At 49.4% G+C, this 24,723-nt stretch overlaps 1 protein-coding gene across 1 annotated transcript in view; it reads left to right on the forward strand.

Annotated features, from left to right (window-relative positions):
• Positions 1-24,723, forward strand: part of LOC119394433 (immunoglobulin-binding protein 1b) — a 71,381-nt gene that overhangs the window by 28,613 nt on the left and 18,045 nt on the right. The window contains exons 6-8 of the mRNA XM_037661739.2: positions 183-252; positions 9,412-9,500; positions 11,074-11,231. Of these exons, the coding sequence (XP_037517667.1) occupies positions 183-252; positions 9,412-9,500; positions 11,074-11,231 (317 nt within the window). The remainder of the gene's footprint in view (positions 1-182; positions 253-9,411; positions 9,501-11,073; positions 11,232-24,723) is intronic.

A 24,723-nucleotide genomic window follows, 5' to 3' on the forward strand; every position in this document is an offset into this window, starting at 1 on the left:
CCGAAATTGTCACGCACTTATGAAAAGTTAGACATATAGAAATTTTCAATATATTGGAGTTTATTATATCAAGCTTTAACTTCTCATACAAGAGAAATGTAGGTCGTCATTTGATTTCATTGCTTGAATTCATGAGTTGACAACATTCTTGTTTCTTCGCCTCTTTTGTTTGTTTTTTTCAGAGGGAGTACTACACCGTGCTACTTAAATATTGGGTGAACAATGCAATCGAGGAACTGCGCAGCATTGAAGGTTTGTTGATCAATCATTTGAATTGCCCAGTGGTCTTACAATGCCAATTTTAAGAACTTCTAGGTTTAAGGAGAGTTTGCATGACATCCTATATCAAGCTTTTGCGTCATCTTTGGCAAGTTATCCTCTCCACATTCAAAGCCTCCGTAAAAGAGGACGGTGGTGAGGGGAAAGAACTGCTGGACAGTGATGGTTGCAAAAGCCGACGTGTGGACGGGTGACTGCTTTTGCACAGGATGGAGATCTGGTGCATTTGGAGGTCACAGTGTAACAACAGCCATGGTAGTGTCACCTTTACCAGTCTTTTTGGCCACTTTTTAAAGGGACACTAAAGGCACATATTAAGTCAACGTTGATTGTTGAAATAGCGGTCCAGAAACCTCGTAGTGCTACTTTTATGCCAAGGAAGTGCTTAGTTATTTTGAAATAAAATCACGTTTTAGTGGTTCGCATCGCGTTAGCGCACTTCAAATCACCCGCCTGAAAGCGGTGTTTCTCACGTCACTGCTGTAGTGCCCAACGTTGCCCGCCTTTACTGCGCGGCAGCGTGCACTGGCAGCGTGTGCCATTCGGGCATCCGGCAACATCACATGCATGCGGCATTTTGTCAAACTTTCTGTCAGAGCGACTTTCACGAGCACGCAAAACACACGCGGCAGTACATGATACCGAAACTACCACTGAGACGTGACCGCGTGAGCGAAGAAGGGTGCCGGGCGAAGGGCAGTTCCCCATGGCAACGCCAAAGAGGTTCTTTTTTCTATGAATCAAACAGAAACGAACAAGCAGTATTTATTACGTCTCTTGATGCACGGAAGGTTCATTTTTTATTGTAGCCTGTTTGATTACGAGTGATTAATTGTAGTCGAACTCTGTCACGTCATCGGGATCATTTCCAAAATGTGCCGCTCGTGGTGCTCATCGTGTGATACATTAAGCTTAATTTCTCTTTAAGTAGGGAACTGCTGTTGATAATATTGCCGTTTTAGACGTTGTATACATTGAGCTTTCACTCTGACATAAATTGTTAGTATTTGCCTTTAGTGTCCCTTTAAATAAAAGGTTATTTTCTGGCAAATTTAATATTTTCCGCTTCGTTTACTCAAACCTGTACGTTGTCCCTGTTGACTCAAAGCTGTTGGTCAGTGTCAGCATCTGTCACCCATTCATCATTTGCATGAAGTTGATGAAGCATTACAAGCCGGTCTGTCATTTCATACTCAAGTGGACACAGTGAAAGGGTCAGGGTCGAGAGTAGGAAACAACAGGTTATTAATCCACTGACAGTGATGCACAGAATGATACAAAGATGTCAACAAAGACAAGAAAACTATGACATGCACTTAGTGTCAATCAGTGATGATATCAAAATAAATGTTAAGAGCAGTTAACAATAGATACAAAATTAGGACAGCACGCAGATTGCACCTGGCTAACCGTGGGCAAGAATGCCGTTAATAGTGGCCAACTAAAGCAACGTTCAACGGGACACAAAAATTGGCATATGGATAACTTGGCAGCAGCATGTCCATACTCTGCTGAGTTTTCTTGAGGTAGATGCATTTTCTGGGCTGGTCTTCTTGGGTGTCTAGATCTGATGGCGTTCCTGAAGCAGGTTAGCCCAAGTTGAAAGGAAGAACCGCAAGCTTGGTTGCAGGCTTTGGTTTGTCACCTTTTCTGTCAACTAGCTACAGTCGAACCCACTTATAACGATCCCACATACTATAACGATCTGTCGGTTATAATGACCATATTTGGGTGCACTTACGATTTTCCAATGCTAAGCATTGAAGCTGCGTCCACATATAGCGAACATTCTTCAAAGCCTCCTACTTTTACAACGAACACTTCAGACACGGTCGCGGTAAAAATATGGCGATACGAAGCGAAAAAAAAAGTTAAAACAGGCCTTCTAAAGCATGAGAGGGGCGCGCACTCACGCGTGCCCCGCTCCAGTTTACTTGCGACTAAGATATCCCTGATTGGCGAGCACCGCACGCAGATCTCGGACGCTGCGACCGAGGTCACTCACTTTCGAGCCTTTTCTTCAGTGGCAGAATGGCAGTGCGGAATACCTGTGCAAAGACGGTATATGACGCTCGTTACAGTCAAAGGCCTGTAGTCTCGTAGAAGCCCAGCATCTCCACCTTTCTTTCTCACCAGGCACACCCTCCCTGTTTGCCAGGCTGTAGGGACTGTGTCACCCGCTACAATGCCAGAGAAGATGTCGGCAAGGTGATATCGGGCAGCATCCCCCAGGTGTTTTACAACACCGGCGGGTATGCCATCGAGTCCTTTGGCCGTGTGTGCATAAATGCATACGATTGCCCTGTCCACCGCTCTTCGTGTCACTTTCCATTTCATGATGTCATCTTTCGGGCAGGAGATTTTTGCTTCATTCTCCTCTGCGGACACGCATGCTGACTGTGCGGGTTGGTACAGGCGATGCATATGTTCTGTAAGATGTTCCGAAAGATCACATACGGCCAAATCCGTCTCCTCTTTCCGAATCCGCGGCATGGCTGCCCTCCTGTCAAGCGATGACACATATGTCCAAAACCGCCGGGAGTTGTTTCGCCTGTCTTCAGTTAAAGCTTTCAGCTGCTTGCCGTTGTGCTCGGCAATCTTGCGTTGCACTATTGCTTGCATAGCTCTTTTGCAGTGCAGGTACCTCTGCCACAGCTCTGCACGTTCGTGTGGCGGGAGTGTCCTTACCGCTTTTCTGTGTAGGCGATACGCCTCCCGTCGAGCACTTAGTGCCACCTGGACCTCCTTGTCCCACCATGGCTTCCGACGCACCCCCCCACGGGAGTTAACGCATACTTCATGTGCTTCCATTATCTGTCGCAGGGCTTCTACATACTGGTCATAAGAAGGCGACACCAAATTCATGAGCCTGCCTTCAAACTCATGAGCGATGTCTTCATATGTCTCTTCCGGTAGGTAGCGTGCGGCCGGCTCACGACAGTCTGTCCGTTTTTGGCGCCATGTGGAAGTCGAGAAGGTCAATTTAATTCGGTTATGATCACTTCCCACACTGAACTTCCCATCCTCGTCTATTGTGATTGATGTAACATGGCGGACAGCTTTGGCGATATACAGTAGACTCTCAATAATTCAAACTTGAGGGGACCTCAGGATTTCATTTGAATTATCAGAAGTTCTCATAAATATGACTCAGGGCAACACACCAACTAACACTGCGATGTTTATTGTTTCTCAGTGCCGCAGCAACGTCATAGACAGCTTTGCACGATTGAAAGTAAAATTTTTAGACATCAGCGAGAATACTCGTACTCGTAATTATACAAGGCACGCACGGGTGTGTAATTAAGGGAAAAAATGTGTTGCATCCCAGGACTGTTGCTAGCCCCTTCTAATTCTTAGGACGCTTGCTCGCATGGCATACTGCGGAGAAAGTGACGTTAAGAAACGTTTGGCACACGATAGATCAAGGCCAGACCGTACAGTCTTTTCTTTTCTCGGTCAGCACGCGATTATTGGTGCGCAAGGTTCGGCTAGTTTGGCCATTTTGAAGGTAGGAAATCAGCTTTATTTGTGCCTGTTAGTAACAGAAAAATGTGAATGTTCAGCTAGAAGCAACCAAGGCAGCAGATATTTCCAGATATGGACAAGCAAAAAGTTTGAATTAACCGAATTTGTGCAGTGAGGCAGTTTGAATTAAGCAGCTTTAAAATACATTGAAAACATAGTTGGCCAACCAAAAATTTAAGATTTGTTTGAATTAACTGAAAGTTTGAATTATCGGAGTTTGAATTATCAAGAGTCTACTGTAAGTACATAGTCAATGCATGAATGACTGTTATTAGCACACCATGTGAATTCACCCTCGCAGTCAGAGCGAAGGTTGGCTATTTCCAAGTATAGTTCACGTGCTGTCAGTTCCACCAGGTCTCCGTTAAAATCCTGGAACCCGTCCAGTGCCTGCAGATGGCCATTGAAGTCGCCCATGAGTAGAACTTCTCTGTCAGCTGCCCATCGTTGTATATCCGTTGACACACATTTCATAATTCGAGCATTTCCATCATGCTGTCCATTGCTCACTGCGAGGTAAACCACACCTACTATCACGGGAATCCCTAGGATGTTACCACGGAGCCACATGTGTTCCGTGCATGGGCAGGTCAATCTTTCCCACATCGCACCTGACCGCCACAGGATACCTATTCCCCCACCTTTGTGTGCATTCCCTTCACGGTTGGAGCCTGACCATTCCCAGTTTGGATGTACTGGGGGTTCCTTCAGCTCACAAAGATGCGTCTGTTAGCGCATAAAGTTCCATTCTTTCACGGTCTAGCATCGCATATAGCTCTTCCCACTTGCTCGGCTTTCTTGCGCCATGTACATTGAAAAGACCCACGTTGGTTTCCCTTACACGTATGCCACGGTGGTGGTGGCGACGGTGTATGGGACAGCGCCATCTATTGTATGGTAAGGGAGACGCTACTGGGTACGCCGGAGGGACGAGGGATTGCCCTAGACCATAAGGAGCTTCGCCCCTAAAAAAAAAGGAGGCAGCATGAGGGTCACCTTTCGCACGGTAACCTTTCCTAACGCCGTTCTCTGCAGCTACGACCGCCTACGATAGACTAAACAATGCCTTGGAACGCAAGAAGGCATAAATGCAAGTGATAACCACGATAACTTTCATCGCATAAAGGTTCATTGCATTCCTAAACTCGTTGACGCCACAACGTGCCGCAAAAGGTCGTCCGTCTTTTCGGTAACGGCAGAGACCGGTCGATCAGTGATAACGATTTCCGCGCGATTGCGGCGATGCCTTCATGGCTAAGCACCAGAAAAGAGCGAAGGCGAGGTGGCGGCCGTCGATGAACGTGCAGTTATGACTTATAGCCGACAACCTTACATCACAGTCATCTGTAGATATCTGCTCGGCTGCGCGTGTGGCGTACGCCATACACGGTACGGATTGACGTCGGTACGAGCGCGCCATGCTGCTGTTCGCAAGTTCGCCGCCACCGCGTCGTGCGAGACCGCTTTAAAGTGCGCCTCGCTTTGTAGAAACGAAAGTAGCTCGCTGTTGTTGATCGGCGCAGCCACCGAGAAACGTCGATGTACTGACTAGGTGAGAACTCAAGTGCGCCGCGCATCGTCGTGCAGAGCCGCGAGAGCATCGCGGAGACGTAGAGTGCGCGTTGCTTGCAAAATGCTTGTTTTCGCCGTGTTGAACGAACAGGCTACTCGCCGTACCCGTGCACGGTCCGGAGTGAAGCAGGCACGATGAATGTACAAACGCACGCATACGGCATACAGCATACAGCAAGCGGCCCGGCAGTAGGCAGTTTTTGAATAGCGTACGCAAAGCTTTTGTGTACGCTCTTTCCTGTCTCCCTTCTTCTTTCCTGCTGGTTGCGCAGTAAGGGCGAGTTTACAAGCTTTGCGTTGGCTTTTCGCGCAACTGCGCATGCATCGTACGCTAACCGCTTGCAGGCTCCTGTAAGTGACGGAAATAGTGGGCCGCAAACGCTAACGCTAACTTAGCGTACGCTATTCGAAAACTGCCTAGTGACTCCGCGAGCCGAGTAGGGGATGCGCTGCACGCAACTAGCAAGGGATGATCGGCTCCACGTGGCAGTACCACGCTTTGGTGAAACCATGTCAGTTCACAGCAAAGGCAGGTAATTCACTCGTGAGCACATAGCGGGCGTCGCTTCACGACGCGAATAGGCTTAGCTTGTCACCGGAGGGGTTGGGTGCACTTCAATAAAAGTGCACAGAAAAAAAAAAAAGGCTTGGCCGCTAAGCGCGCATTTTTAAAGGCGAGTCCATATACAACGATCTACTGATATAGCAACCACTTTTCGCGACACTTTCGAGTTCGTTATGAGGGGGTTCAACTTAGTTGGAGTTCAGATGAAGTAAAGTGGCACAGGCAATTCTGGATCGCCCTTACTTATCGACTGTTTCTGGATCAAATTTTAGATTTATACCCCTGTCACACTGGACGTTTTAATGTCATTCGAATGGAATGACATTCGCATCTAATGACATTATGCAGCTGCTACACAGCGATATTTAATGTCATTAGATTCGAATGACATAAGAAATCAAATGAGTGAAAAACACTATACGTCGTCGCAGGCGAACGAAATGTATACTCTCTACCCCAGAGACTATTTTAAAATGGGGCGTTCAGCGTTCTCAATTTGACACGCATTTATGCAAACACACTATTAATGTTGCTTCTCTTAAGGCATTTGTCATATTAATGAGAACAGGTGTACGGAAGGCTGTCGCAAAATGTTTTTACTGTCCACCTCAGTGCATCTGGCCGCCAGCGCTGTCGGCCATAATGTAAACAGACAGATGCCTGTGTGCACGTGCATCTGCAGCGGTGGCATCCGCTTCACGAGCGTACTGCACACAGGTGGGGGCGTTTGCTCTCATAAGGCTTTGGGAAGACCGTTGTGCGCAGTTCCGTTGAAAACTGCTTTCCCAGATGCACGCGTGTGACACCGCGTTTTGAAAGCGAACAAACGTGGAACGCTCTGGGTCTTTGTGTGTGGGCTGTTGCACTGCAAACTGCCATGGGTGCACCTGTCACTTCGCGTTCCAGAAAACTTCAATAGACGCGACACATTCTTTCTTTTTTCTTTTGTTCGTCACACCACACGTCTTAAGCGAACGCACACCGCCTTGTTTCATGTGCAGACTCAGCAGGCTGTGTCTTCATTTTTCATGTATCTCACGATCAAGTTTCTTCTTCTGGCTTATGAGCATTCCTTAGAACACCAAGTACAAAGCAACTAAACTCTTTACTTGCTGGAGCGTCGTTATTCAGCGGCACTGCCATGTCGGCCATGTTGCTTGTGTTCGGCTGTGGCTACTGCCTAAGCGTCGTCTTGGCTTATGGTGGCCGGATAGTCTGCGACATAAAATTTTTATGCGTGTTTATTGAGCGAAGCGACTTCCCTGATGTCTTTTAAAATAAATAACTTCACTTTTCCACCACTCTACATTTACCGTCTTCAACATTACCGGCCGTTTTGTTCAGAATTATCAACTTTGATATCATGAACGAATGACATTAGTTTTTCCCGTGTAGCACCACCACGGATCGAATGGCATTCGTTACACCGAATGACATTAACACTTCCAGTGTGACAGGCGTATCAGCTTCTGGACTAGACTCTCATGTCCCTAGTTCCTCAGACTGGGGAGCTGCAGGTCTTGGTGACAGTCCAATCTTGTTCACCAAATCATCTCGAGCCCCAAAGATTGTGGCCTAGCCTTTTCTATCAGGGTTGAGGGGAATGAGTTGTTTCCTCTGCTGTTGTCTGAAGACATTGCGCACGTGGATATGCACCACACAAAAACACACACAGTGGTTATCGCGGCTGACTTCTATCGGATTGTATATCAGTAAGCTCGTGTACCACAGCAGCAGCGGCTGGGCGACAACACATCAACCAACACTTCAGCTACACCACTGAGATGCAATTCATGGTACGCAGATACTAATTCACTATAAGCAACACAGCAATATATAAGCAATAAGCAACCTGCACTCTTGAAAGAGGGTGGGTGTGCAAACATAGCCACAGTGCAACAGAATGAGACGACCCAAACGCTGAATATTTACCAACCAGCTCAACTTTCTGTCATTCTAACCTTCACTCTTGTCTGCACAGAGCAAGGATGCCCCTTGAAAATTCTTGGCAGGCAAATACGTTCAGGCGGCGCCAAGTAAACAATAACTAATCCTTCCCTTAGGCATTTCACCGCTTGGAAGGACTGTTGGTAATTATCTTTACTCGCAGTTCCTTTTTCCACCACCCAGCAGCATCTGTTAAATGGCACTTAATGAAAATATTCCTTTCTGAGACCCCGCAGTCACCCGACTGCCTGGCATTATCTGCTTTCCTGGTTACTCTGCTCTCGCAACATTGCAGTGGTGTCGTCTTGCTTGCTCCATCCCTCTTTAAAGGGGTACTGACACAAAATTTCGCGACTGAGATAGCCTGCTGGATCGATTCCCGTGTACGTGCGTGTACCATCTGCAAAATATTGACAGCGAATAAAGCTTGGAAAGCATTTTATATGAATTTTGAAGTTCGCGAGCGCGATCCAGCATTATAGGCCGCACCTAGTGCATTGACACCCTCGGAGGTGACCCGAGGTGACCCCCCTACTTCCCCTACGTAACCGTTGCAGCCGGTACAAGTTATGATGACGTCGTAGCCGCCATTTCTGTTTTGACGCGCTTCCCGACGAATCGCTCGTCGCCAGCAGGTCAAACCTGAAGTGATTCGCCACGTCGAAAATTCCTTCGATCCCCGCCGCAAGAAAATCGTCGCCATCAGACAACGATGAGCCCGACGACGACAGGCCGCGCGGAAATGCGTCACTGTTCTGTGTGCTCACGTGACCGAGCGTTTCACTCGCTAGGTGGTGATAGTTGCACCCGGCGGCTTGCCGTTTTTGGAGTTCTGTCAAACCGAAACTGATGCTGTGTCGGTAATGAGGAGCTTGTAAATAATTATCTGTCGCGCGCTGCAGCAAACGATGTGCTGTGTTATGACTAACAGGCCCCCAGCAACACATTGCAGCAAAAAAACGCGGGGCGAAAATTTTTGTGTCAGGACTCCTTTAAGTGTGCGCTATTCCATTCACGTTGCAGTGGTGATAATCAGCATATCACTGAATCGAAAAATTCTGTTCTGTGACTGGGCAGTTGTACGTGCCTGTATGCCATTGAGCATAATATCTAAAGGACTTCTTCGGACTTTATGTTGTTCAAAATATTTTCCAGTCCCTTTTGGAGTATGAATTGAAGAAGTTCCACTGTACTTTGGACACAAAGGCAAATCTTTTCTCCGTAATCCCTATTTCAGTGCCCTTTTAATCGCTCTCTGTATGCCCCATTAAAGCAAGCCATTTTTGCTTCGAGACTATCTTCTTCATACCTCCACTGTGAGATTGTGGCTTGGGTCACTCTGAATGTCACTGGTTTCTTTGGGAAAAGCTACTGAGCCAACAAGGGATGAATGGCACGTGAAGTCACAACCTTTCAAAGGCATTCTTTTTTCCTTTTCATTGATTACTGCAAGTTGAATAGTCTTGAGTTTTGAATTCACATTGCTTTAATTGTTTATTCTTTTTTTTTTTCGTGCTCAGAGGAGAAGCCCATCCTCCAGTATATGGCCAAAATGAAAGCACAGGGAAAGCCAACACACGAGGCATCGACACAGCAGCAGCCCAAGAAGGTGTGACAATATTTTGTTTTACTTCATTTCATATTTATGCACAACATGGTTACCTGCCAGGTCTCCAGGGTATCCATGCATCCTAGATGCTTCTACCCTTTTGCACTGTTGTGCAGCTGACTCAGTGTGGCTGAAGAGAATTGCAATTGTTTTGATGAAGATGTGCTATGGAATTTCCTTGATACGTTTTTCACGGGAACCAGAAAATAAAGCATATTATGCAAAAATCGTACTAAACAAGAGGAAAATGTGCATACTTTGTCAGAAACTCACTTTTATTGAGCAACATTGAAGTAGCTGGTCAATTTGCGCTGCACTTTCTTCTTTTCAACGTCTAGGAGTAGATTCTGCTGAAAAGTGAAAAAAGAAGCTGCAGTTTGCTCATTCAGCTCTGCGTTCGTGTCGAATCTACGAAGTGCCTCCAAGTGTTCGAGTGCATTGTTTGCTTTTGAACACCGGTTGTCTCGGTTACAATTACGTTTCGCTAGATGGTGTGGTGCATCGCTTGGCGCATTGTCCTCGTCGTCATTGCACAGCGGCTGCGCCTGGCAGCAATCTTTTTGCTGCAAAACCGACACTGCTGCGGCCTCAGTGGCTCTGCGGTATGCAGATCGTGGCTTGTTGGAACGCGATTTGCGCTGGTATACCGAAGAATAAACGTATTTTGCTAGATATATCGGTCAAGATCCACTTTCAAAGTCATATTATCCAATTTTTGGGCAAAGATGTGAGGGTAATAAACACATGAAAGTGCATTACTTCCAAGGGACATTGGCCGTGAATAAAAAGAAAAATGTATTAGGCCGAAAAACACTATGCATAATCATATCCACAAGATTCTACTGTATACAGTTGTGCTTCTATTTCCATCATATTAATGAGCACTAACAGACAATAATGCCAAGGAAAGTATAGGGGATGTTATTAGTAGTAAATGTAATGTAAATTTCAAGAAAGAAAAGTGGATGAAAAGAGGACTTGCCACGGACAGGGACCGAATCAGCGACCTTCGCATAACGCGTCCAATGCTCTACCAACTGAGCTACCGTGGTGGCCATCCCCCCGTCCACTTTATGGGGTATATGTAGTATTTGCATTTAAACGTGGGAGCGTCAGTCAGCGCTGCCAGCAGCCATGACGGCGAGTGTGGAACACTCTTTTTCTGCCTGTTGGCGTCACGTAGCACGTGAACTTATTACGAGCTGGCAGCTGACCAATAATCCCTCGCATACCACCTGAAGGCATCAAGTCTGCCAGAACGAGACCCTCGCTATGAATGAAGGAAAGGGTGGAAATTTTAAGGGCTCATTTTTCTTTCTTATTCACAATATTAATGAGCACTAACAGACGATAATGCCAACGAAAGTATAGGGGATGTTATTAGTAGTAAATGTAATGTAAATGTGATTCACATTTACTACTAATAACATTTCCGGAAAATTTCCCGGAACCCTCCACTACGACGTCTCTCGTTAATCATATCGTAGTTTTTGGACGTAAAACCTCAACAATTATTACTTAAGGACTTTTGCCCTCTGGCATTGTGTGATTGTGAGGCAATCTCTGCTTGCAGCCTCTGCGGCCCATCATCATCACTCGCAATGAGCTCCAGAAGCAGGTGTATGGTGCCGGCTACCCGAGCATCCCCAGCATGACGGTCGACGAGTTCTACGCCAAGCGTTACCCCAAGCTCTCGGAACAGGAGTCCTCAAGTGCCGAAGCTGTCAAACCGTAAGCATGCCTACTCTTTACCTATACAGTCGAACACGGATATATCGAACTCGAAGGGGATCACGAATTAGTTCGATATATGAAAAATTCGACATAAAAAAATACAGGCCCCGAGACCTTACCAGTGGTCACCGATCACCTACAATCGGCGCATTCAAGAATTGACAACTAATTCCGCACACACGATGCAACAGAACATTTTATTTGGGTGAAAAAAAAATGCTTATCTTGGCCTGCTTCTTTGTCTTTGAAATGACGTTGAAGACTCTGGCCTCGATCTTATCGAGGCTGACCAGGTGCGATAGCCCGGTTCCCTCCATGTCACCGCAACAACGGCGAATCAAACCGAACGCTGCCGCCATTTCAGCGGCGGAGTACGCGCGTGTAGCAGCCGCCTCGTCTGGACAATCTTCCTCATCACTTAAGCTGTCAGCCTGGGCATCCTGGGTCCCTGCGACCGCAGCTACAATGTCCTCGTCAGCGAGGCTCGTAACAGCCTGAACATTGCAGTGCGCTTCCACGAAATCGTCCGCAGACACTTCGGGTGGAATGGCAGCCGGGAAGAGGGACGCCAACTCACGAAACGCATCGTCTATGCGCTCGTTGTTTGCTGACGATGTTGTAGCGTTGCTTAAATCGGTGAAGCCACCCGGTGTTGCCGGCGAAATCGTCTTCACCGAGTGCAGCGGCAAACCATTTGGCCTTAGCAGAGTCCTGCAATGCTCTGGCCATAGCCATCAGCATTGGGCCCTCCACAGAAATGTTCTTTGCGCGCACTTCTGAACCAGGCATAGAGTGCCTTTTCTACTTTCCCGTGGGCAGGAGCGCGCACACGGCAGGCTCTCGACGTTCGCTGCTCCGCCGCCTTTGCCTTGATATCCGCCTTGTTCTTCAACAAGGTGCTCATAGTGCTCCGCAGTATTCCGATGTCGTCCGCCATCGTCGAACTTTTTTCGCCCCCTCAACACGCTGTATGGCTTTCAACTTCGTCGCAAAGTCAAGGTTCTTGCGCTGAAGTCTTAAATTCAAGCAGTTCACAGTGCCTTTGCACAGCACGCACGCAAAAGAGGAACGCAATGGTATGCGAAAACTCACGGAAGTGGACTCCGCCAACAAAGCGTTCGCGATCAGTCGCGATGGCGGCGATGGCTATCAGGCTACCCGGTACCCGGCTACATGCGAGGGCACCAGCGATGTACGAAAGGCGCAAGCTGTGGTTGGCTGAGCAATTACAAAAGGCGTGGGCTGTGGTTGGCTGATCAAAACTTACAAAACAGCAACAAAAAGAAAGCAAGAAACGGCGAAAGGAGGAGGCCGCCGGCTCTTTCATTCCTGCTCTCCGAGCTGACGGTAACACGGAGAAAGCATAAGAACGAGAGAGAGAGGACAAAATAAAAAGAAAAAAGCCGTTCCGCAAGTTGGAGAACGCACCCAAAGGAGTACAGTCCAAGCCCCCTCTCTCTCACGTTTTTCTAGCATTTCGGGTGTCGGCGGAGGCGCAGCACCGCAAAGGTCGCGGGGTGCAGCGAGTGCCGAAGCGCACCTCCCAGCTCGTGTGGCGTTCGATATATCCGATGGCGGGTAAAAATACCGTTCTATACAAACGTGCGAATTCCTATACTTTTACAAAGGATTTTCAAGGGGATAATTTACGAGTTCGATATAGCCTTAAATTCGATATATGTGGGTTCGATATATCTGTGTTCGACTGTACAACCGAGAGACCCCGAACACAAGCGTCACGAGACGCAAATTTGCAAGTGGCAGTTGGTACGTAGTTTAGCGGGGTTCGCGGCAGGTACCGAATGTACTTGCGAGAGCCTGGGCGCACACCAAAATGCCTGATAAGTGTACTGGGAGGCATTAAAGCTATTTTGTACGTGGCTGTGGCGATTTCCCTGCTTGAGCGGAATAAAAAAGCATGAATTCGTTTTTTTCGGACTGCCCGATTTTTCGGACGATTTTGCGGCCCCTAGGGAGTCTGAAAAATCGGACGTTGACTGTATAAACTTGGTGCGTCATGTTCCCTCACTGTCCGCTCCGATTTTTTACTATTGTGCAGTGTGTAGCGAGGCAGCAGTCTTCCGGAAAACTGACGCATCATACTTGCGGTCACATTTAGCTAAACTCCGTATACGTTACTGCAGTTTTCAGCTTCCTAGAGAACAATATCGTGCGTTTAACTTTCCATTGGCAATGCAATGGCTCTCTCAGCCATCTGCGCAAGCCATTTCGCTGCAGATGAACATGATCGGAGCCTGAAATGTATTGAGAAGCGCTTGTGTTGGGGCTAGTTGGGACATCTTAGTGGAATAAGCAGCGCTGCACAGTAGTATACAATTCGAAGAGCGAACAGTGAGGAAACAGGACGCACCATGTTTATTCCCCGATTTCTTATGAACGAGAACAAGAAAGGGAGAAAGAGGCACCCCCCCCCCCCCCCCTCCATGCACACGCTCTGTGTCGGTGTGCGCCAAGGCGTGCTTGCGATAACAGCGCCCCAACAGCAGCGAGCTGCTTATCCTCGGCCAGGCGTTGCGGCCTGCGAACTTTTGACCAACCCTATACAGTGCAGACCACTTATAACGTAACCGCATATAGTGCAGGACCGGTTATAATGCGGTCTTTTTCGACTCCCGTTTACCCTCCCATAGAACCGCATGTATACGCATACCGCTTATTGTGCAGTCCCCCAAGATGAAATACCGTTTATAATGCGGTTGCGGGAAAATATTTCCGACAAACGCGGTAGCGAGTGCGGTTCTCAAAGGAGGTAAGCCGCTGGGGAGGGAGCGACGAGGTCGTTACAAAGGGCGAGGGCACGCACAGTGAACGAACGAGGGGCGGAGGGAGGAAAAAGACCGCGGCAGCGCTGTGCGGGCTCGCCGAGTGGGGAAGGATGGTGGTTGCCTAGGCGACGGAGTAACCTTTGCACCGGCGGCGGCAAGGCTCCGCGGCCGCTTGCCGGCAGTGCGTTCCGCGTGCAACGTACGATCGCGTCCTCATCAAGCGCGCTTTAAAGCAAGTTTCCTGTCGGGAAAAGCGTCGTCGTTGTCACACTTGCTACAGATATCGCGTTTGCTACCTCGTCCGCAAATTGAAAAGTTTTGCGGCTTCATGACGCGGGCTTTCGCCTTTTCTGCCAGTGCGCAGATTTAAACCTTGGCGGGCTTTTGTCGCCGTTGATCTCCCGGCCGCGAACACTAACTTCGTATCACGCGCGCTGTTCTTGGGTTAGTGCTTGAGTGCGATCCTTTCGACCTCCGATCTTCTTGTCTTGGACAAGCTTCCCGCGACTACATGCTGAACCGCAGGCTAGGCCTAATCAGCGTTGGTTGCTTTTCGGTGGCGGTCGCGGGCGATAAAAGTTGCGGTTTGGTGCGGAATCAACGAAACTTTTTGCGATGGCTGCACTTGAAGGGAAGGGAATCATATCGTTAATGAAAACGAGGGCATGGTTGGCACATGCAGCTCTCGAATGGTGGTTCCGGATTCGATTGCAATGTCTTGGACATCGCGTGCGCATCCGTGAAATCGAACGATCGGTACCGCTCAGCACGTGAAATTTCGGTCGCGATTCGACATGGTTTCGGTGTAATGCGCATACCTCGAGGTAGTCGGCGAATTTCCGCTATGGCACTTTGTTTTGTTTGCTTTTTTTCCCCGTGTTCATTTCGTTGGCAATGCTGGTCTTTGGCGGTTAATTTTTGAACATTCGGAGATTTAAGTGGTTGTAAGCGCCCCAAATCGAATATGTCGATTATCGGACACGCGAGGCTACATGCTCAACACGTTTTGCGCAAGTGCAGACTTTGAAAAAGGTTGTTTTGGTTATAGTGCGGTACCGCTTATAGTGCGGATATTCGCTACTCCGGCGACTTACGTTATAAGCGGTCTATACTGTACATAATTGACCAGTCACTCGGTCCAGGGCTCCACTGGCACAAGTGGCTCTCCTTGGGCACTCCCATGTAATACGGCCGAGTATTCGCGTGTGAGAACACCATGGATAACTTTCTAAATCTCTTAGGATGTACTCTTCTACTTATGTGGTATAGGCTGGGGAAGCTGTTTGAATGCGTCTCCAATCCCTGCTGTGTCTGATATCCAAGTGATATCTGGAGCCTGCACATCTTGTAGAGTGGGAGCAGCTACATCAAGAGAACTTTTAAGTTACAGCGGACAGCATTGTCAACGAGTTCGCCATAGAGAGGTTGCTCTTTAAGCCCTACCCAACAGTGGATCTTGTTGGTCAGTTTCTGTCAACTCTGTCTGTTCAATGGCATTACTTCACCGGTATGAGTCTTCTTCAACGGTTTGTACCTCCATACTGATTACGGCACCATGTTAGTTGAAGGTTGAGAAGTGAAGCTGTTTCAGACAGAGGAGACGTGTTTGTTCCCAGTTATGGGTGTAACAACAGAAAATGAAACTTGATCCAGAAATTTTTGTGCTGTAGTTCCTGCTGGTGCTTTTCTTGAAAGTGACTATCCTTTACATTTGCATACACGTGGCACTACTAAACATCGAATGACTGATGTATCAACATAGCAGTTGCGGAGTTGAACTTCAGAAGCATCGACATAACTGATTAGAAAGTATCGGGCTCGTATTGATTTCAGCAGCAGTGCGGCTGTATAGCTCTGATTATCCTTTGGGTCATAACAAGAAAGCATGTGAAATTGAAAGTTGGTGCCATGACGTTTGCAAAAAGTATGAATGCATTTGTTTAATAACTGTGTCATATGGACACTTACAATCACTACAGACTCACTCAACATTGAGTCGGACTTTTTTTTATCATGATTAGGTATTCTTGTTGCTACACAATCCAACCACAATTGGTTGCTCTCAGGATATATAATGTAGTACGTAACAGCATAAGGTCGCAGTTGTGATGTGCAGATCACAATCGACTGGATAGAGATTAAGCAGCTTCGTCGTTGTATGTCCCCACATAGCAGCAATGGATGTAGATTGGACTTGATTGCAATCGAAATTGCCATGAGGCATTCCTACAAAATGGCTTGTTGCAACTACCGTATTTATTCAAATGTAATGTGACCACATTTATAACACGAGGCGCGACTTTTCATTGCATCCAGCAAAAAAATCATGTACAGTAAAAGCTCGTTAATTCGACTCTCGTTAATTCAGAAAATCGGTTAATTCGGACACGTCATCTGGTCCCTGTAAATATACGCATCACTCTATGAGACTGGGCGCTCGTTATTTCGGACAGATTTGACCGCAAATCGGATAATTCGGCGACTTTCGGGCCGCTGGCGAGGCTCGAAAACGAAAAAAGAACAATTTGGAACAAAAGTGAAGCTCAAACGCAGCATCGCCATGGACATCAATTATCGACTTGGTGGACTTCGGCAAGGGTGTCCATTGTCGCCGCTGCTCTTCATGCTCTAAATTGTAGGTGTATCCCAAAAGCTGGAAGCATCAGGGTGCGGGTACTCATTGTGGCACAAGGAGCAGGGGTGGGCAGTGGCGACGAGGGTCCCAGCGCTGATATACGCAGACGACATCGCTTTGCTGGCACACTCACCGGACGAGCTCCAGGCTTTGCTGGACATATGTGGGGACACGATGGCCACACTCTATCTGCGGTTCAATCCACAAAAGTGCAGCGTCATGGTATGGGGGCCGAAGAGCTACTCCGGGGAAGCATGGTCTCTACAAGGAAGCACCCTACAGTGCACGGACAGGTTGATATACCTCGGAGTACACTTGAACACAGGGCACAGATACCTTGAGCAGCACGAGCACGCACTGAGGATGAAGGCAACAAGATACCGGGGCATCTTGGGTAGGCAGACGTTGTGGGCCTTCAACAGGTACGAAGTGATGAGGGGGCTGTGGAAGATGGTAGCGGTACCGGGGCTGACGTATGGGAATGCGGTGCTGTGCATCTCATCTGGTACAAGAGAATTTCTGGAAAGACATCAAAGAGAAGCCGGCCGAGTAGCCCTGGGCGTGCACCGACAGACACCTATTGAGGCGATACAGGGAGACGTCGGGTGGTCCTCCTTCGTAGCTCGTGAGGCGGTGGCTAAGGCAACGTACGAGAAGCATTTCATGCGCCTCCCCAGTGCCAATCTCGCGCAACAGGTGTGGGTGCACACCATCTTTGCCAGCTGCTCAACAAAGTGGGCACGTCACACACGTAGCCTGCAGGATCGATATCACCTTCCCACTGTCTGTCTGGAATCCACGCAGGGCGATGTGAAGGTGGCAGTGTCGGCGGTCAGTATAAGGCAGCTGGTGCGGCAGCAGGAAAGGGAAGAGTGGGTGAGAACGGCCGGAAAGAAGTCGTCTATGACTGTGTACATGATGGGGAAGGGAGACATTGCCAAGGAAGCTTTTTTCGACAATTCACGAGGAAGTGGTTTGTTGGCAGAGGCACGATCTGGCGTGCTACGTACTCGACACTGGAAGGCACACTATGTTGACGGGCAGCAGACGCAATGCATCCTTTGCAATGCAGCAGAGGAAACAATCGAACACATAGTCCTCCAGTGTCCGAAGATCCACCCACCCTCCGAGACAACATCGCTAGAGACGGCACTCAGTTTTGTCGAAGGAGAAGACCAGCGTAAAAGCGCCAGAACACATGTGGAGTTAACCAAACAACGGTTGGAACACTGGTGGCGGTATGGTGCGCCGCGGTGACTCCCGTGCCCATTTGTGATGGGTATTGGACTGTAACTGTTGGACTTGAAGTGCGGTGTTTCGTTATATCAGTGAGACGTCGAAACCGAAAGCACGTGAAGTGCATCAGAGTAAGGAAAAAGAAGAGCGCTGTCATGAGTAAATGGGCACGGGGCGCGCGCCGGACAGCACAAGGCGTCGATGGTGTGCGGGGAATGGAAAAATACCCGATGGTGTGCACCCCCCGCCACGTCGACGCAAGCCATTGGCCGGCGAAAGGCGCGTGCCACGCGACCCGAACTGAGGTGCGGAACCCCAGAGGAAGGAGCAGGCATTGTCCGTTGGAGTCGTCGAGGAGCAAGGTGGTGGAAGCCAACGTCGCGTCCGCGACGGGAACGGCAGGGCTGAGTTCTGGAGGCAGCGTTGTGCATGCCCCGGGAGGGTGGCCGTCGACCTCGGGGTCTACCGAGCGAGGCGTCCTGGGCTTGCGACAGCCTCAGCACGCAGTTCTCGTGGCACCTGCAGCACTACCACAGCTCGGCAAGATGACGGCGACCCACCACCAATCACCGGAGAGCCACGTCGACAGTTCGACCCGGTGGCACCAAGGGGAGGCCAGGAGTTAGGACTAACTGGACGAGACGGATGTTCTCGACGAAGGGCCGGAGGATCGGCGACGAGGAAGACTAGCGACGCAGCGGATCGACGACGACGACCCCAAGACGTCGACAGCAGCGGCGACAACTGGGCAGGGCGTCGATCTTCGCATCGAATCGAGGCGACGGGCAACACGAACCGTAAGAACGTTCGATTCGCGTAGCGAGACTGAGGCGCCATAGTGGCCAGACTTTAGAGTGTGTCGAAGTCAAGCATAGCTTGTAGGCTTTGCGATTTGTTAGAGATTGCGCGCTAGAGCGTCATGTTTTCTAACGTTACTTTTTGATGTAAATTTTTTTTGGTGTTAACTTCTTCTTTGCAGTGTTGCGTTCTATAAAGTGTGTTTGTCGTGACGCCACGGTCACCCGCCTCGTTCACTCTCCCAACTCCATCACACATTGCAAGCGCTCCCGAGATACGTGACACAATAAGTGGCGAGCCTGTGCCAGGATTTTTCCAGCGTTTGGCCCAGTTACGTATCGTCGGGGGTTGCAAGGATGGATTGGGAGAAGTTGGCGGCCGTGGCCAAAGACGTAGGGATGGATAAGGAGGAGACGAAGAGGTTTTTTGAGGTCGCTCAGAAGGAGCATGACAAGGAGCTCGCGCTGCAAGAACGGGCACGCGAAGCGGAGTACGAGCGCGAGAAGGAGCGTGCGCGTGAAGAGCACGAGCGCGAAAGGGAACGTGCGCGCGAACAGCACGAGCGCGAGAAGGAGATCCTCGAGCTTAAGCTGAAGCTAGCCGAGGTGAACGCTTGTCCGCGCAGCGACCCAAGTAACGCGAGTACTCCCACGTCAGCGTCGGCCAACTCGCCTATTCCCAGGCCTAGACAAATTTGCCCGCGTAAGCTAATGGCACCCTTCGATGAGAGAAGGGACGACCTTGATGCATATTTGCATCGATTTGAAAGGATCGCCATTGGGCAAGGCTGGGAGAAGGGCGAGTGGGCAAACGCTCTGAGTTTGTGTCTCGTGGGAGAGGCGTTGAGTGTGTTTGGTCGCATGCCAGCACACGAGTCTCAGGACTACGACATTGTGAAAAAGACTTTATTGGAGAGGTTCCGGCTAACAGCCGAGGGTTTTCGCGAAAAGTTCCGAACATGTAGGCCCGAGGATTCAGAAACTGGCAAGCAGTTTGCGTGTCGGCTAGCTAACTATTTTGATCGCTGGATAGAGCTGTCCGAGACAGAAAAGACATATGAAGGGGTCCGCGATAGAATGGTTGCTGAGCAATTCCTCAACAGGTGCAGCAAAAGCTTAGCAGTATTTTTGAAAGAGAGGAAGCTAAGCACAGTAGAGGAGATGGCAAAGCAAGCGGACCAGTTCGTGGAGGCTCAGGGTCTAAGGAACTTAGAAAAAGGCGACAGAGGCGATCACAACGAAGAAGAGAGCAACAGTGAGGTCCCAATGAGTAAACAAAGGGCACAGCAGCGGTGTTTCTTGTGTAATCGACTAGGGCATATGGCTATGAACTGCCGCACTAGCACTAGTCAACAAGAATCCCACGTTACCTGCCAATTGTGTCAGAAAAGAGGGCACAAAGCGAACGAGTGTAGGAATAGACCGGTAGAGCGTGCTGCGTGTGCAGTGAAGTCAGAAGAGAAGGAAGAGGTAGTGAGTGCAGTGCTAGATAGGGCGGAAGGTGTTAATATGCCAGTTGTGGAAGGTAAAGTAAACGGCAAACGGGTAACGGTGCTGAGGGACTCAGGAGCGGATACTGTGTTAGTGAGGAGAAGTCTGGTGAATAAAAAGGATTTCACGGGGAGAATAGGCACAGTGGTCTTTGTAGATGGATCCAAGAAGGAGTTACCCGAGGCGAAAATAAGGTTAGATACTCCTTATTTCGTAGGCGTACTCACAGCAAAGTGTATGGAAGATCCCATCTATGATGTGATATTGGGAAATAAGCCAGGGGTAAGAAGGGTGGATGACCCAATACAGCGAGAGAAATATGCTAAACAAAGGAAACAGGTAACTGGAAGCCCCGAGAGCAGTGAAGCTAGTAGGAGAAGTGGGAATAGAGAGGCACGAGGCAAGGATAAAGTGCCAATGTTGGAGTGGGTAGGTGTAACCTCTGAGGAGTTCTCAAATGAACAGAGGAGGGACAGAACTCTGAGGCACGCGATAGATAGAATTGGCCGTGAACCAACAAGAGAGGGATGTATAGACGGAGTGTCCTACGAATCACTCAAGGAGTTAATTTTCCGTAAGTTTTGGAAAAGAGGGACACTAATTAGACAACTGATGGTGCCCGCACGTTATAGACAGGTCATTTTAGAGCATTGGTATGCGAATGGGTTCAGAGATACACAGAACCTGCGTAGGGAAGTGACGAAGGAGGCATTTTGGCCAGGTATGCAGAAAGATGTCAAACACTTTGTGAAGAGTCACCAATGAAGCGACCGATTGTGACATTGTGTAGTATCGCACCTGGTAGATTATAGTGTTCTGGACAATGAACATGTGGTGTGTAGGTCTAATGATAGTGGTGTTGTATGAACTATGTGCGGTGAAGTAAAGTGTGAGTGAAAGTGCGTGACAAAGTAGGGAAGCGAAGGTGTGCATAGGTCAAGCAAGGAAAGAGGAGCACAAGCTACAAGACACTATCAGAAGAGCAGAGGGCCATAACCCTGAAGAGGAGGACCAAAGCAGTTTTTTAAGAAAAAACTCTTCAAAAGGGGGCCCAATGTCATGAGTAAATGGGCACGGGGCGCGCGCCGGACAGCACAAGGCGTCGATGGTGTGCGGGGAATGGAAAAATACCCGATGGTGTGCACCCCCCGCCACGTCGACGCAAGCCATTGGCCGGCGAAAGGCGCGTGCCACGCGACCCGAACTGAGGTGCGGAACCCCAGAGGAAGGAGCAGGCATTGTCCGTTGGAGTCGTCGAGGAGCAAGGTGGTGGAAGCCAACGTCGCGTCCGCGACGGGAACGGCAGGGCTGAGTTCTGGAGGCAGCGTTGTGCATGCCCCGGGAGGGTGGCCGTCGACCTCGGGGTCTACCGAGCGAGGCGTCCTGGGCTTGCGACAGCCTCAGCACGCAGTTCTCGTGGCACCTGCAGCACTACCACAGCTCGGCAAGATGACGGCGACCCACCAGCAATCACCGGAGAGCCACGTCGACAGTTCGACCCGGTGGCACCAAGGGGAGGCCAGGAGTTAGGACTAACTGGACGAGACGGATGTTCTCGACGAAGGGCCGGAGGATCGGCGACGAGGAAGACTAGCGACGCAGCGGATCGACGACGACGACCCCAAGACGTCGACAGCAGCGGCGACAACTGGGCAGGGCGTCGATCTTCGCATCGAATCGAGGCGACGGGCAACACGAACCGTAAGAACGTTCGATTCGCGTAGCGAGACTGAGGCGCCATAGTGGCCAGACTTTAGAGTGTGTCGAAGTCAAGCATAGCTTGTAGGCTTTGCGATTTGTTAGAGATTGCGCGCTAGAGCGTCATGTTTTCTAACGTTACTTTTTGATGTAAGTTTTTTTTGGTGTTAACTTCTTCTTTGCAGTGTTGCGTTCTATAAAGTGTGTTTGTCGTGACGCCACGGTCACCCGCCTCGTTCACTCTCCCAACTCCATCACACATTGCAAGCGCTCCCGAGATACGTGACAAGCGCACAAAGGAAATTCTGTGGACGGGGCAAGGCGGACAAGGAAGAGGGAGACGAGGTGGCTGGCTTTTGCAACGTCGAAGGGAAGACGTGCGTTGCCTTCATTGCCGACTGATCGAGGTGGTCTCAAGGCAGTTGGGTTTCGGACCCGAGCCAGCAGACTCGATGGCAACCTCTTCGACCAGCAAGGACAACGCCTGCTGTACCACGTGGCTGTGGTAATGGTATCCAGGGTGCACTCGGCAAGCTCTCCATTGACCCGTTGACCGAGCCTCCAGGAAGAACCGGCCCTCTTCGCTCCTGTCCTACCGACGCCTACATCACCGACGTCTCGCCGCAGCCTCGCCACAGCACCCCGACGTCTACCTCTACCAAAACCGTGAGAGGAACTTTGCTAATTTTGCCGGACTTTAATTTTTGTAGTCAGATTTGGACTCTTACTTATTTTTTTTGTATAGATACAGTTTTTTCCCTTTCTTCATTGTACTTTCTTTCTTTAAGTTATTTTTAGAAATAATGAAGGAATGTTTTTCCACCACACGGTTTCGTTGATTGTGTCACTGAAACAATTATTTCAGTGACAGTACTTAACGTTCGAACCTAACACACGACAGATTGGCGTCCGCTACGACAGGACGAAACCGTGTGGTAAAGCGTGCATGAATTGAAGGGGTTCGGAATATCTTCGGCAGAGTTTGTAACGTTGGGTCAGAGCATGGGTCTGCAGGGCGCAGAACTAAAAGCCTGGGTGGACGAGCAGTCTGAGAAAGCACGGGCCGATAGGCAAGCAGAGCGAGAGGCTACGAAGGAACGCCTGGAGCTAGAAGAGCGAGTCCTAGCATTGCGGGTCAAATTGGCCGAGGCTGGAAATAGCCAGGAACGAGATGCTGGTGCTCGACAGGAAAGAAACGAGTCACCGATCATGATTAACCCCCACAGTTTGATCCCCGTCTTCAAGGAGGATCGCGATGATCTCGACGCATACCTTAAACGGTTTGAATCCGTCGCTACCAGTCAGGGATGGCCGCTAGACAAGTGGGCCACCGCACTCAGCTTGTGTTTGGATGGTGAGGCCTTGAAAGTTTTTGGTCGCTTGTCCCCTGAAGAATCAGTGGACTATGACAAGGCTAAGAAGGCATTACTTCAACGCTTCCGATGCACAGCTGAGGGTTACAGGGAAAAGTTCCGGCTGAGCAAACCCCAAGATGAGGAGACAGCGAAGCAGTATGCCACGAGGCTTTTGAGTTTCTTCGACCGTTGGATGGAAATGGCCAACCGAGGAAAGACGTTTGAAGCGGTACGAGACATAATCGTTAGCGAGCAACTGCTTCAGAATTGCCACCGACGTCTGAAATTGTTTCTTCGAGAGAGAAACTATCAAACCCTTGATGAAATCGCTGAAGCCGCAGATCACTATATGGAAGCACAAGGGCACAAGAATCTTTTGGTGTTCAAGGAAAGGCCGGAAGAAGGTGCTGCAAAAGAGAAAGAAGGAAGTAGTCCTGGCAAGACGCAAGTCCGATGTTTCGTTTGTGACAGATATGGGCACAAAACATCCGACTGCCGTATGCGCTCCAAGCAACAATACTGTACGTATTGCCGGAAGACTGGGCATAATGTGCAAGACTGCAGACGCAAGGGCTCAGGCACAAAAGAAGTCGCCGGTTGTGTCTCCATGAGAAGTCGCTCCTTCAACAGAAGTCAAGACTCGCTACGAGATGGAGAGCGAGGTACAAGCGCTTCTCGAAGCCCAAGTTTAAACAGCCACGACATGCCAGTCATGCAAGGAGTAATGTTTGAGAAGCCTGTATCTGTTCTACGTGACACAGGCAGCAACAGCGTAGTCGTACGACGCTCTCTGGTGCCGGATAATGCATTGACGGGTACATTGGCAACCTTACTGTTGGCTGACGGTAGTACCACTGAGGCCCTGGAAGCCGACGTACTCATCTCGTCGCCATACTTTTCAGGCGCCATTGTTGCAAAATGCCTGGACAACCCTCTCTACGATGTCATCATCGGAAATGTGCCAGGTTCTCGGGACCACACGAACCCAGATAAAACCTGGAAGAAGACAGTGTCCACTCCCGTATGCCCAGCTCAGAATGTAAAAGGGAGCAAAACGGAGGATCTCCACTCAAGGCCCGCGGTGCTTCTCGCAAAGGCCGTGGGGAAGAGACAAGAGGAGGTAATAAACCTCATTCGGGTCTCACGAGAGACATTTCAACAGGAGCAGAAGAATGACAAGAGCTTGGAAGTTTGCCGAGCTAAGGTGGGCAAAACCTTCAAAGGCAAAGGATCAACATCCTGCTCATTCTACGTACGTGGCGATCTACTGTACCGCTCCTACCAGTTTTGTCCTGGCAAAACGATCGAACAAGCGGTAGTACCGAAAACGCTCCGTGCGCAAGTTCTTGAGCTAGCCCACGAAAACCCGCTCTCCGGACACCAAGGCATCAAGAAGACTACCGAAAGGGTACTGAGCGCGTTCTATTGGCCTGGTGTTCAGGAAGACATCAAGAGGTACGTGAAGTCGTGTGACGCGTGCCAACGGACGTT

Source organism: Rhipicephalus sanguineus, chromosome 5 (assembly GCF_013339695.2).
Source record: "Rhipicephalus sanguineus isolate Rsan-2018 chromosome 5, BIME_Rsan_1.4, whole genome shotgun sequence".
In the NCBI taxonomy this organism is placed as follows: domain Eukaryota; kingdom Metazoa; phylum Arthropoda; class Arachnida; order Ixodida; family Ixodidae; genus Rhipicephalus; species Rhipicephalus sanguineus.